We start from the raw sequence: 14,656 nt of genomic DNA on the forward strand, positions 1-14,656 counted from the left end.
GATCAGCTATTCTCCGATCATCTTTATCTATGGATTCTTCAAATGCTCTCTTTATCTCCGACACCCACACTTCAAGACCTGTCAGAAAGATACTGGGTGGTAGTTTCTCCACATTGAACACACCTGGGATGCGAGCTATGTCCCCATGAATGAGCTCTTCTTTGCCTCCATTCTTCATTCCATATAAACTACCATTTCTTGCGATCAGCTGCCCTTTAGTGCCGTATATAGTGACAGTTTGAGAATAGCGTCCTAGAATGTGGGTGTTAAGAGAAACTGTAGCAAAACCCCCTCCATTTAGTTTCATCTGGAAAGCTGTATAGTCATCGCTGGAGATATGACGAAAGCTTGAAACCTCATCTGTTTGAGAAATAAAGGTTTTTAGAGTACCATGAACTTCTACAGCTCTTTGATTGGTTAAGAAAGAGATGAGATCAATGATGTGAGCCCCAACATTGGTCAGCACCCCACCACCCATGGCCTGATCACACATCCAGGTGTAGCGGTTACTCAGCAATGAACCCATTTCAATCTTGCACTCACAAATGAATGGCTTGCCACAAAAACCTTCCTCTACATATTGTTTCATTTTAATAAAAGCTGGAAGAAACCTGAGCTCGTGTTTGACCAAGGAAAGTAGCTTAGGATAGTATTGTGCAGCCTGGACCATTCTCTCAGCTTCATCTTTGCTAAGACCTACAGGAGAATCGCAGAGGACGTGTTTTCCGATAGAGAGAGCTTTCACCGCCACTTCAGCTCGTACGTGAGGTGGGCAAAGCACACACACTAAGTCCACGTCTTCACGCAAAAGTAACTCGTCTATTTTGGCTGTATGGAACGGAACTTTAAACTCCTCCGCCATCTTCTTCGCTTGTTGTTTTGATGCACCCCATATTCCACTGACTGTAAAACCAGCTGAGCGTAAAAGTGGCAGAAGTATACGAGACGAATTCCCTGTATCAACGACACCGACTGAAGGAAGCATCTGGACCTGTAACAGAACTATGAGCGCGACGAAAAGAAAAGGTCGTTCACTAGCAGTTAACAGCAGCCATCTTATGTACTGCTCGGCAGAGACTGGGTAATAGTTTTTTTTCTTCATTTTCATTTACCCTCCCCTCCCCTCCCCGCCCCAATAATTTTTTTTTTCTAAATAATTATGGAGGACTTTCTCAGGATTTCTTTTCTAATCCGTTATGATATTAGCCCAGCTTGGCTGAACAAAAGCGTTTTTAAAAATTCTGGTCCATCTTATGAAAAGAGTAGACTCGATGTGAAAAAATATGATTAATAATGTTTCGATTCAGCGTTTGGTCGGCGTCTCACACTTTTGAAAGCGCCACAACATTTACTGATATTTTGTGGTGTTTGTTCCAAATTACTCTACTGGCCAAATTTTCTTTTAGCGAGAAACATTTTGACAGAAATTTCCGGAAGTCGTTTGGCTGGAGCGGTTTGCCGAATCCTCTCCCCAGACCTACTCTGTTTGACTGCCGAGTTGCATTGAAAAAAAAGAAAATAATAATAAAGGCTGCGTCAAATGAAGCGAATCGACCTCTCAACCAAAATGTTACAATCTAACCGATATTTTTTGCGGTAATTACTTGGTCTTGATTGAACTATGTCCGATGCATAATTCAAGGTTAGGTGATGGCAAGACGCTTTGCCGGACAAAGTTCTTTTTCTCCTCTTACGAATTATTGTGAAATTGCTAGAATTTGTTTCGAATTTCCAACTATTCCAGGTTGTGACACCATTCTACGAGGTATTGCCAAAACAGGAACAATCAAATAAGCAAATATCCCTCTTGCATTGACTTGACCCTACAGGACCGGTGTCACAGTGATATGTGTACCCCCGTGATATGTGTACCCCCGCACACATATCACTAGTGATATGTGTACCCCTGGTAGGGATACACAAAACACTGAAGCTTTGCACCCGGGCCTCTTAGAGCTTCAAAGAAAACATGGCTACGAGGAACAAATTTTGTGGTTTTATATTTTAAAGTTTCCGATCCAAAATATAAACGGAAGAAGATCACAATGCAACTGAATAACAATACACATATTGACTGCGATTGCCGCGATATGCGTATCCACATTGTATCCCCTAAATGTATTGGGGATACACATATCACTGAACGGCGATCGCAGTGATATGTGTATCCCCTGACTAACTCGCTGTCGTCTGTCAATTTGGAATCAATAATACACTTACTAGACATATATAAGCTTAGCTAGTAATTTGCTAGAAAGACAACAGCGCTTGCTTTACCAAGGGATACACATATCACTTACTACGATTTCCGTAATATGCTTAACCCCGAGATATGTTGAGGATACACATATCACTGAACGAGAGATCTCAGTGATATACGTATCCCCTGGCTAGTGCGATGTCGTCTGTGTACTTTTTAAATTTGTCAGTGACAAATATGATTGGGAATCAATAAAACTTGCTGTCAGTTGGTGAAATATCTCATGCACTTACGTACTAGCCAGTAAAGGAGCTAGTAGCAAGTAATTTCAGTGCTAGACAGGCGACAAAGCCGATACGATTGCAGTCACCAGTGATATGTGTATCCCCAACATATATTTTTGTTTACATGACTATTTCGATTCCTTTATATTTCCAATAGATTGTTCGATGTTTGCTACTGGCCCATAAGAACTGTCGGACTCGCGAGTCGTGTCGTTACAGTTCTGATTGTGGAAGATGGTTCAGTGAACGATTTGCGTCTATTAACACAAGCTAGCCGTAATTATTTATTTTTTGGAGGGGAGGGGGGTGGGGGATACACATATCACTGGCCGCCATCTTGGAGGGGGTACACATATCACTAGTGATATGTGTGCGGGGGTACACATATCACGGGGGTACACATATCACTGTGACACCGGAGCAAAGGGAATTTCGAAATAAACACTCAACTGATCACGTGCAGTGTTTATCATTGTGAAACCACTGGTGGAAAGTACAAACTAGCCGGCTCTCAGGTGATTTACATTGTTGAGCATATGTACTGTTCTTCATTGGTCCTCGAAATACTTGTGGGTATCTCTTTAACCTGGTTTTTTGGTACACAGAAGGATAAAGAATTGTTGATAAAAAGTAAGTGGGCTGTTGAAGAAGCTTTTTACTCTCGTCCTTGTGAGGTAGCCAATCTTCCGGCCTCCCAGTAGCGGCCTTATTCAGTTCCAAGCGCGTCATACGAAATTTTCTCGTCAAAATTTCTTAAACGGTCATAGTCGAATACCTTTTGGAGAAATTGGCGCTCTATGGAGTTCATGCATTCATCAAACGTCGCTTTGAACATTTCACCCTGTGCATTATTATTTTTCCTTTTCCTACAATTCAAACGAAAGGGAAATAATTTTGGCGTTTTTCTCTTGTTCTGTTCACTCTTGTGGTACATAATTTTAGCCAATTTTATTTCATACGAAAGTAAGGGAAAATTTGCTTTTAAAATTTCGTTTCATTTTAAGTTTCTCTTTTTTTGTCAACGGTGGAGTTGGACAAGATATTTTCTGGGATGTCGGATAATTGTACAGTGTTCGTTTCTCGATGAAGATGTTAGCATAAGAGAACAATGGAAGAATAGAAGTTGAAAATTTGCCTTTTCAAGATTTAAAAGTAAGACAGGTGTACAAATTTGCTATGTCCGCTCGCGATATAGAAGATGTGGAACTACTTTTCTGCAATAATTACGGTCCCTTGAACAGTCTACTTTGAACTAAGAGCGATTCTTCTCAGTGCTTTGTCGAGAAGAGAAGCATATTAGGTGTCATTGCGAGTACAAGATAAAGACATGAATATTGTTTACAAGTTAGTTTTTGCACTAACGAGGCCAATATATACATCTTGTTAACCAAGCGCGAGGGCGGTACTGGGAGAATATTGGCCCGAGGTCTTGACAGTACCGAGTGCCGATATTCTCCCAGTACGGTCCCGAGCAAGCTTGGTTAATAAGAGATTTATTATACGACTGAAGTTCAAAAGGACACAAGTGCGGTATCATTCGGTACCATTCGGGACCATTCGGGACAGTGCCCGGTCCAATACTGAGAGAATATTGACCGGCAATAGAGCATTTTGATTGGTTGATTTTAGTTATTGGCGCTCTGACTGCCCGAGTTGTGTAATAATTAGCCTGATTGCCTGAGCAAGGTTGGCCAATAAAGAAACTGTTTTTAATCTACAGGTGTATGTATTTTATTATCATTATCTATATTTTTATGTTAATTATTATTATTGCGGGTAGACTCGAGGGAAAAATGGAGGGGTGAGGGTATGTCAGTGTATAGCCACACGGTATGCAGGAATTGCATCAACTTACTCGCCTAAGGAATCTGTATTTAAAAATAGATCAGCTTATTGTATAGTTTCAAAAACTCTTGTTTAAAGTGGCCTTGAACTGTATCAATATACTGACTCTAAAAAAATATATATTTCAGTGGCAGCTCTTGTGGAATCCAACCAGACACGTGACCAAATGACTGAGTTCTGGAACAAACACTCTATGGCTCAAAGTGTTGAAGAAATGATGTTGGACAGTAAAGCAGAAACCTTGACGCAGGATGAGCACCCAGAAGTCATGGGAATGCTACCAAGCATCAAAGGAAGAGATGTCTTGGAGCTGGGAGCAGGGATTGGGTAATTAATGAAAATATTTTCCCATGAGGCTCTGCTTTTTAATGACTCAGGCTGGAAGTGTTGTGCTTGAATTAGGGCAGGAAGTAGGGTTGAATTTTCTTAACTCCTTAAGCTTTCATAATTAATCAACAAATAACTCCTCCCTTTAAAATTCATACATTATCCAGCAAACATGGAATAAGAATACTCAGTTATCTGGTGGACGTTGTCATTGTGATCGTATGCAAAATTTCTCGTAACTGATTAACAAGAAATATGTAGCAGCTAGAGGGGACAATCAAAAATCAGATCTGAGGAGTTAAAAGGTTAATAAAACTACTTTACTTTATGTCTCTAGAAGTACGACTTGCAAGAGGAGGCAGTTTTTGGAGGGAGGGGCCCCTATTAAGAAATAATTAACTTGTACTGATCATGCTGTAGTTGAAGCTTAAAAATTTATAAATCAAGTGAAAATTACTGGTAAAGCAGCTTTTCCTTGTATCCCTACTGTTTAAAAGAAAGCGAGGGATAAGGGGAAAGTGTTTATGGTCTTGGGGGTGGGTGTTTATTTGGGTCAAGGTGCTTATTGGAGTGTTGGAAATTATTTGAGGAAATATAGTATTTTAATCCCTAAAATCATTGTCATATTTTTCTATGCAATGTTTGACTCTGAGTAAAATGTTTTTATGAAGGAATACAATTAATTTCTTTGCGTAATGGGATTTACTAACTTGAGAACTCTTGGTGGAATTTTGACAATGTCTTAATTACAAGAATTTGGAAAGTCATCAAACATTTTGGCACCTTGACAAAGTAAGAGAGCATCTTGCTTTCCTTTCTTCCAGGTAGGAAATTGTAGGGACTTCTGCAGGAATTAGAGCTACACTTAAAGTTAACTGACTTACCTTTTTCTTCTATGTCAGGAATTAAATCGTGATTCATGTTCTATTGTTATCATTTCATCAAGCATTGATCAGAGGAGCCTCTTGAAAACCACCTGTCTGGTGATAGAGGCTATCCTCCGTTCCCTGCGCTGCACTCAGAGTCAGTATGTACTTGACTGTTTGCTGACAAAGGTAAATATGTCATGGTACCAGTATCATCACATTGATGGTCATGGATGTTATTTCTTAGATATTAAAAAGCATGCCTAAATGAGATAATGGATCATATAACCTAGTAGTCAGTATGTGATTTTTGCTGAATCAAGATTTTTCAGTTTGGCAAAATTTGTGTACATCATTTAATTTAGACATTCTATTATTCTTCAATTTGAAGTTAACCAAGGTTTGTATATTTAGAGAAAGAAAAATATTTCAATTAAGATATGTGAATGACTGTTACATCTTCAAGAGATAAATAAGTCCCCTTGGATATAAAAAAGAAATGATAACAACATAGGTTGATGTTTGTCTTCAGAGATCAAACCATGTATGTATGGAAAGAAGAATTTGTTCAGTAACAGATTCATGCAGTATGTTAGAAAGACCATACACTGTGATCTTTGCCCCCAAGTTACAAACCAGTACAACTCCTAAATAGATAATTTGGTGAAACACAACACTTAATGAACATAACATTTTGTAGTATCTGTATTTACTGATTTGAAAAGAACTAATTGTGGGAATCAACTTGAAAACAATTTTGAGTAGACGTAGCAAACATAGAATATCTTTAAGAGAGAATTTAACTGAGTGATGTGTATGTGCCAGTAAAAATCTTTGGTAAACTGATTGATGATGAATTGTGACAATGTTCTCCTAACGGTATGTCACTATTATTGCAAGGAAAAACTTTGTCCCAAGTTTAACTTTTTCCATAGCAAGGCTACACTTGACTTGAAGCTCAATTTGACAATGATGTAATGACTAGGCCTTTTTCCTTTATTAACAGGCGTTTTACAGGAGATATTGCACAGGAAGCTCGTCATGTTACTGCTGTTGATTTCATGCAGTCATTTACGGACAAGAACAAGGAAGTAAATGGAACCAAGCACAATAACATTGACTTTGTTTGTGCTGACGTCACAAAGCTTGAATTGCCAAAAGAAAGGTAATTCATCTCACAGTGAAAGCATTTTTTATATATAATTTTGTAATTTTAAATTGTAGTGTGACATAGTTTGAATTTTTATTGCCCAACTAAATTTGTGAATATCTTTGGAAAATGGAAAATGGAAAATCATGGTAACCTTGAGTCAGTCATAAAGAAAACAAAGCTTTTTTTTTCTGTCACTGGTTAAATGAGGTGAGATATGCTAATTGAGAAACAGGGCCAATTATGGGCTCTGAGTAGAGCTTTTTATTGTAGATGAAAATAAACTTTACCACTACATTTAGTCCTAAAGAATTTAAAGAGCAATGTATTGGTGGGCCTAGAAAGTAAAGAATGCCGGTAAATATATTCATATAATTGCGTACATACCTCTTACTAAGCAAGTTCAAGGTTCATAGTGTAAGTTACTAGCAAAAAAACAAGGTCCTGCACTTACAGCATGAAGCAAGAAAATAATGTCAGGAAGATCTTTATTTGTCTGTGGGTTCAAAATACCGTATTTATTCGTCTATAAACCAAACTTGGCTATAAGCCGAGAACCCTTCTCTAGCTCCAATTTTTGAGATTTTGGTAAAGTTTTGTGAAAAAATCACTTGGCTTATAGACGAATAAATACGGTAATAGAGAAGAAAAGACTTCTGATCAGCAAAATACAGCTCACTGGATTGATCAATCATAGCACATATAGAGATAATTGAGAGAAAACTAATATAAAGAAATGAGCTTCCGAGCATTTACCACTATTCTTGTTTCAGCTATGATGTAATTTTCTCCAACTGGCTTCTGATGTACCTGTCTGACGAAGAACTTGAAAAGCTGGCAATGAACATGCTCCAGTGGCTAAGAGATGGCGGCCACCTTTTTTTCCGTGAGTCTTGCTATCATTCCTCAGGGGACATGAAAAACTCAGAAAATCCCACGGTGTACAGGACTCCTCAAATGTACACTGAAGTATTTTCTGCTGTCAAAGTGAGACTTCCCAATGGTGGTGTCTCTTCCCTGGAAGTGGTGACCAAGCGTTCAGTGGAGGCATATGCAAAGGTAATCTCAGTCAGTAGATTAGTAATAAAAGGGTTTATGTTAAATTTGATTCTTTGAGGGCATTCATATGTCAAACAGTCAGTGCTATCAACTAATGAAGGGTGTAAAATTTGGAAGTCACTTTTCCTCGAATTGCTTTGGGTGGAAAGAGTGATCATCAGTCAGCACAAGCTGCTAAAACACTAGAACTTAGTTATCAGGGAATTTAGCGAAAATCAGAAATTGGAGAACTCTTCATCCACAGAGCAGAATTTTCTTGTCAAATCTATTAGCCTCAGACCTGTGGAATATTTTCCTTTTTCTTTACACCATTCTCTTGCTTTACATTTTTCAATAAAAACCCTGAATTGTGCTACTCTCTCTGGTGAGTAGGGATTAACATGAAATCTACTATCCCTGGATTGATTACTGAACAGTTGCAAGGTACTCTAATGCATTTTGAAGGTTCCTTAAACCTCTCACCAGTACCTATTTACATTCTATGTTGGATAGGAGCAATGAGATGGTAAACATTCATGCCAAGAATGCAAAATTCTAATCCTGGTATGCAGTACCTGATCCCAAACCTCAGAATCCAAGATTCCAGTACATCTTGTTTCAGCCAGTATTTCACCATTACTTTTGATATAAGATCCTGCGATATTTTGACTTTAATGTTGGCCTGCTCCTGATCTAGTTAAATTTATTTTGTAGCACAAGCAAAACAAGCACCAGTTTTCCTGGTTGTGGAAAAAGGTTTCATTAAAAAATGGAAGCAAAGGAACCTTGCAGGAATTTCTCGACAACAATCAGTACAACAAGGCAGGGATCCTCATGTACGAAAGAGTGTTTGGGAAAGGTTTTGTGAGTCCTGGAGGGATGACAACAACAAAGGTATGAAAACAGACATTGAAAATTTGAGGTGATATATCTTCATTTTACAGGGTAGCAGCTTTCTATACATAAATGTGTTCAAAACCTTGACAAATCTTTGATCTTTACCTCATTTTGTGTTTCAAGGAATTTGTTGGTCGACTAAATCTTCAAAAAGATCAGCATGTCCTAGATGTGGGGTGTGGCATAGGTGGTAGTGCCTTCTACATTGCTGATGTGAGTACCAGCTGCAGGATTTCGGAGTGGTTTTTTTTTTTTTTTTTTGTAATGGTTTGTTTTTCACAAAATTTAGGGAATTGCTATGCATATGAGTCACAGCTGTCTTATATAATGACATCATTTTGTTTCAGACATACCACGCCCATGTTCTTGGTATGGACCTGTCTACAAACATGATCAACTTTGCACTTAAAGCATATGAAAGCTCTAAAAGTAGCCAGGTGTGTGGAGAGAAGGAATATTTTTTCTTTTGCCAATCTTAAAATATTTTTTTTAATTTGGTTAAAAATAATTTTCATGTACTGTATTGAACAGGTCCAATTTGAAGTAAGTAATGCCTCAACGAGAGAGTTCCCAGCTGAAAGGTTTGATGCAGTTTACAGCAGAGAGACCATTCTTCATATAAAGGACAAGAAAGCCCTTTTCAAGAAAATTCTGGTGAGACACATTTCTTATTGTTTCTAGTCTTCTATGCTGTCAAGGGAAATATCAAAATATATTTCTCCTGTTAGTCTTGGGTAGTGCTAGCCACTGTGGTAAGCATGTATCACTGCAAAAATTTTCCATGTAGTATTAGTGACAAGGAATCAATAACATTGCATGATATATTTGGGACTTCTATAGTTTTGTGATCTCTTGCAGTAGACTTGAAACAATTAAGCCCTCTTGACACAACTTTCATTAGCCAAGGTTAGATACCCCAACAGTTAATTTGGACATCATCTCACAATTTTCCTCTATGGATCTGGTTAATAATCTTTCTTTCCTTTTTGCCATGCAATTGAAGTAACTGAGTTTAGAGAAAATGATTATAATATATCATCACGACACTCTCCAGCTGATAAATTCTTGTTCTCATCACCTGTTTATTTTTTAATCTACTGATGCTGTTAAAGTAAAGTCTGTTTACAAGCCTAGTGGCCTATTAAGCCAGTGCTTAACTCCGGTTTCTGTAGCATGAAGCGATTATGAGTATTTCTACCCCCCCCCCCCCCCTGGATGGGATGCTAGTCCATCACAGGGTTACCCCCAACATTAAATTGCCGGTACCCGTTTATACACCTGGGTGAAGAGAGGCACTGTGAGAGTAAAGTGTCTTGCCTAAGAACACAACACAACGTCCCAGCCGGGGCTCGAACCCAGACCACTCGATCTGGAGTCGAGCGCACTAACCATGAGGCCAACGCACCTCCACATACTGATGCTGTTAAGATAAGAATTAATTGTTGAGGTTAGCTTAAGAAGTAATAGATAAATAGCTTGTTTTAGCCATTCAGTTAGTTAACAATGCAACAGGTGCACAGAGAGGATATTGCAACCCAATTACCTACTGCACACTTGAAGCAAACCACACTGTTAGTGGGAAATCATACAGTAACTGCACAAAACAACACATGCACCTTGGTTGCAAAGTCTTCTATTTGCAAAGATGCAAAGTAACTGTTTTATTTTACAACAGAATTGGCTCAAGCCTGGTGGACAGTTATTGATCACAGATTACTGTTGTAGTCCAGGGGAACACTCAGAAAAATTCAAAAAGTACCTTGCAGAACGCCAGTACTACTTGATCGATGTTGAAAGCTATGGAAAGGTGAGTGTGTTGAAAAACAGATTAGCATTTTGGCTTGGTTTTTTTTGGGGGAGTTACAAAGGAGAGCCTGTTACAATTGTTTTCATCAAAAGAGAGAAACAGTCAAATAAAATCCTCAGCACTGGAGTTGTAAAATAATCAGGCCTTGCACACTCAAAGAAAGTTAAAATTATGAAAACATAAATGGTCAATTTGCTGGCACATGATTTGTTGGCAGCCAAGTGCAGTGGAGAGAAATTAATTTATATCTTTCATCACTTAATACTCTGTCAGAATCTTTTTGCAGATGTTATGTGAAGTTGGATTTGAGGCAGTCGCAGCTGAAGACAGAACAACACAGTTTGCGCATATCTTAGAGAGTGAACTGAGGAATTTTGAAAAGTCAAAGGAGAGGTTCATCAAGGTAATTTGATTGCTTCTTTGTTGTTTTTACTACAAGAATCATAGTTTGTTCAAAATAAAAAATGAAAAAAGAAGGTCTGGGATGTTGAAGGGGGTAATGCAGATTTATTTTTAAAAGACAGTGGAAAATAAAACTCTACCCACTTAGTCCAGGGGTTTCAATAAAGAATGGTTACGACTAGTATATGGCCACCTGTAAGACATCTTACTAGTCTTTTCGGCTTGGGAGCTGGTTCTTGTATGTGGGTTTTGCGTTGTCTCCTTTTTGTGCACATGCAGCCACCTATAACACCATCTACAGCTGCTTATGGAAAAAGTTATTGAAACCCTTGCCCTGCCCCTCAATCTCCTCCACATCTCCATCCACATTACACTTTGGAATTTTTTTTTTCCATGTGCATTTTTGTGACTTTTGCTTAATATGCTTTTAATCTAGGATTTCTCAAGTGAAGACTACAGCTCTTTAGTGAATAGCTGGACGAACAAACTGACCAGATGTAGAGGTGGTGAACACACATGGGGAGTTTTCTATGCCAGGAAGCCAGTCAGTTCATAATAAGACAGACGTGTTCATGCTATCAACATGGTTTTGTCTGGATTGAGATGTAGAAGATCCATAGCAATCACTTGTTGCAACCTAATATGAAAACCAAAAACTGTGTTCTGATAATCATAGAGGTACCCCAGAGCCTCTCAGTATTAGCCTATTCAAGTGGGCTGGCTTTTTTGGTTTTGTTCACATGACTCCATCTCACTGCTCGTTTTGACGATAATATTTGGTCTGAGTTGGTGGGAAAGCCCACCATTAAATTTTGTTGTGATGATCTCTGAAATGGAGCTAGAAAATTTTCACGTGATGTCTCAAGCTTTGTTTCCAATATGGCTGGTGGTTCTAGTGGTTATTTACTGTTAATCTTGTTGAAATTTCTTAAATGAGTTCTTCAAGAAGGCTGTAAAATTGACCTTGATTGGCTTATTCAGTCTCGGTTGGTCTGTGGAAACAATTGTAATAGCTAGTGCAGTAGTTGTTGAGGGCAACTCTTAATACTGCAACCAGTTTTTCTGTCCAATTTTTTTCTTCTCATCTCCAAATACAAAGTGTGTGTCAGGCTAGGCCTACTAGGCATATTAAAACTTCCTACAGAAACAGCCTGGCCCAGTGATCAGGCTTGTACATAGCGGCCCCAAGATAAAGATGTCCTCCAAACAAACTTCAGGTTTTCTTTCCTCACCTCTCAACACTTCCTCCATGGCTGATTACAGTGCTCTTAGCTGGATGTGGGGCCAGCAAATGACATTTATTTCATAAAGATTTTCATATAAATGAAGAGACCTTTTTATGCATAACTTCAAACAGAAGTGTAGTTTGACAGTAAAAAGGTCATTTCCGAATTACGTTTGGCCTTTTTTTCAAAACGAGGCCTGGTGCTTAACCATACGTATGAAAATGAGTTTAATTTGCATGTGAATGAAAACTTATTACCACACGAAAAGATGAGCACCAGGACTCGCTTTGAAAAAGAGGCTAAAGGCAATTCGGAAATGGGCTATTGATAGACATAGTGAGAGATATTTTTTATACCAAAAATAAGTTAAAAAAACGTAAAACCTATTGACCTCGTGGCATTAGTATTAGTTTATTTCATTAAAATGTGTGCTTCCTGTTTTGTTAATGGTGTTTTGTTGTCTTTATGAATAGATCATATGATTTCTTGAAAAGTAATTAAGGGAGAGCCTTGAGGTAGCTGCGAAAGTAAAAGCGTTCTTTCTTGGTGGTGTGAAACCTTAGAGTTCCAAGAGTGAATTTGCCTTCAAAGATCTTCAAAATCTGTGTGGGGTCATTTATTTTTGAAATGTTCAGCAAGCAACCGTGGATGATAATCCTACTCTTGTAAGTTGGATCAGCAGTGATCTAATCGGCCCAAAATAACGAATATAAATGTAGAGGCAAGATCGATACAACGTAGATAAGATTTAAAACGGAGCACTATATTTCGGCTGGCCGAAATATGGACACAACTTGGTACATCGATGAATGCAACAAACAACTTTCTGACACTAAATTTTATAAACGCTTGACCAGTGATATCACTGCTGATATACAAAAACGTGTTACCTTTTATGTTAACAGGGATGCTTAAAGACAACCTTATCAACGAAACAACAAAACAATACCTCTTACAGACAGACGTAAGACCAGGACGATTTTATATTTTACCCAACATACACAAACCCGGTACAATTCATGACGCTCTATTGTCTCATCCAATAGCCATCCCACTGAACGGATATCCCAGTTCGTTGACCACTACCTTCAACCACTAGTTCACAAACTACCATCTTACATCAAAGACATCAATGACTTCCTCAACAAAGTGTTTAGCATTGGTAATTTGCCCCTTAACTCTTCACGAGTTACACTTGATGTTTCATCACTCTACACCAATATTCCACATAACGAAGGTATTAATGCTTGTTACCATTTTCTGTGTACCTCCTCCCATACCACTATTCCTACCGTCACACTCTGTGACCTCATTTGTATGATTCTCACCATGAACAATTTTACTTTTCATGATAATCATTACCTCCAAGTTCACGGCACAGCCATGGGTACCAAAATGGCCCCTTCCTTCGCTAACCTTTTTTTGGGTCTTTCCGAAGCTAACGCTTTGAAAAATGCCCCACTTCAACCCCACACTTGGTTTAGATACATCGACGATATTTTTTATGATCTGGACCAAAGGTTTAGATAAGCTGAAAATATTCGTCGATTATCCCAACAATATTCACCCCACCATCAAATTCACCAGCTCACACTCTTCCACTAACGTGGCTTTCCTTGACCTTAGTGTCTCTAAGCACCTACTGTAATATCTCCACTGACCTCTACACCAAACCCACAGACAAACGCATGTACTCTTCTTGCCATCCATTACATACTAAAAAAGCCATTCCGTTCAGTCTAGCCCTCCGCCTACGTGTCTGTTCTACAGACAAAGCTTTTAAGACTCGCGCCGCTCAACTTACCACATATACCTTCTCAAACGAGGTTACAGCCATAAATTCGTCACCAAACAAATACAACGTGCCGCTGACATCCCCCGCACACTCACTTTCTTACAAACCAAAGACGTAAAAAAACCTAACCGTATTCCATTTATAACTACTTTTAATCCGTCGCTTCCTCGTATCTCCAACATTATCAAAAAACACTGGCATTTGCTGCTGTCTTCTAACCGCTGCAAAAAAGTTTTTCCTCAGCTATTGCCTTCAGTTATTGCTTTCAGACGCTCCCCCAACCTTAATCGATTCAAACACATTCTTTCGTTTTCGTCAAAGATACGTATATATAGGGCATTTATCATGCCTCACTTTACTTATTGTAGTCCCATTTGGAATAGTTGTCTTAAAGAAGATAGTGACCGATTATAGAGATTACATGAGAAGGCCCTTAGATACGTGTTTAATGACTTTACCAACAGATATGATAGTCTACGTTATAAGATTGGTTACTCATTAAGTTACAGACGGAAACAAGATATGCTTTTGATAATTTTTAAAGCCCTCTATAACAATATGCCTCAGTACATTCAATCTTTATTTCAAGTAAGAGAAAGTAAGAAAAATCTTAGGGGCAAAAACAAACTTGTTTTACCCGAAGCTAAGACCACAACTTGCGGCCTTAGATCGACTTCTTACATCGCTGCATTACCTCAGTGATAAGCTTAGACTAGTGGCCGGATTTAGCCCTTTCAGGAATGAGATAAGAAAACTAAGTAATTTGTAATTTCATATCACTATTTATATTTAGGTTTATATTTATTTTTAAACTCTGTA

The 14,656-nt window shown here is 38.4% G+C and overlaps 2 protein-coding genes across 3 annotated transcripts in view; one reads left to right on the plus strand and one right to left on the minus strand.

Annotated features, from left to right (window-relative positions):
- The window catches only part of LOC111337028 (glucose-fructose oxidoreductase domain-containing protein 1), a 2,390-nt gene extending 1,308 nt beyond the window's left edge, over positions 1-1,082 (minus strand). Inside the window, exon 1 of one of the 2 annotated variants that reach the window (XM_088753895.1) lies at positions 124-1,082. In XM_088753895.1, coding sequence (XP_088610021.1) covers positions 124-985 — 862 coding nt within the window. In that variant the 5' untranslated portion in view covers positions 986-1,082. The other variant, XM_088753896.1, reaches the window with a different exon arrangement.
- Positions 1,083-2,954: 1,872 nt separating this feature from the next.
- Positions 2,955-12,489, plus strand: LOC111337027 (uncharacterized). Its single transcript, XM_022943250.2, has 11 exons — positions 2,955-3,114; positions 4,458-4,656; positions 6,529-6,687; positions 7,446-7,731; positions 8,425-8,604; positions 8,731-8,820; positions 8,955-9,044; positions 9,139-9,261; positions 10,283-10,414; positions 10,701-10,817; positions 11,253-12,489. Exons 1-11 carry the CDS (start codon positions 3,021-3,023, stop codon positions 11,370-11,372), a joined length of 1,590 nt encoding a protein of 529 aa, XP_022798985.2. The 5' UTR covers positions 2,955-3,020; the 3' UTR covers positions 11,373-12,489.
- The last annotated feature ends 2,167 nt before the right edge of the window (positions 12,490-14,656 follow it).

The sequence above is a fragment of the Stylophora pistillata genome, chromosome 3, assembly GCF_964205215.1.
Source record: "Stylophora pistillata chromosome 3, jaStyPist1.2, whole genome shotgun sequence".
Lineage (NCBI taxonomy): Eukaryota > Metazoa > Cnidaria > Anthozoa > Scleractinia > Pocilloporidae > Stylophora > Stylophora pistillata.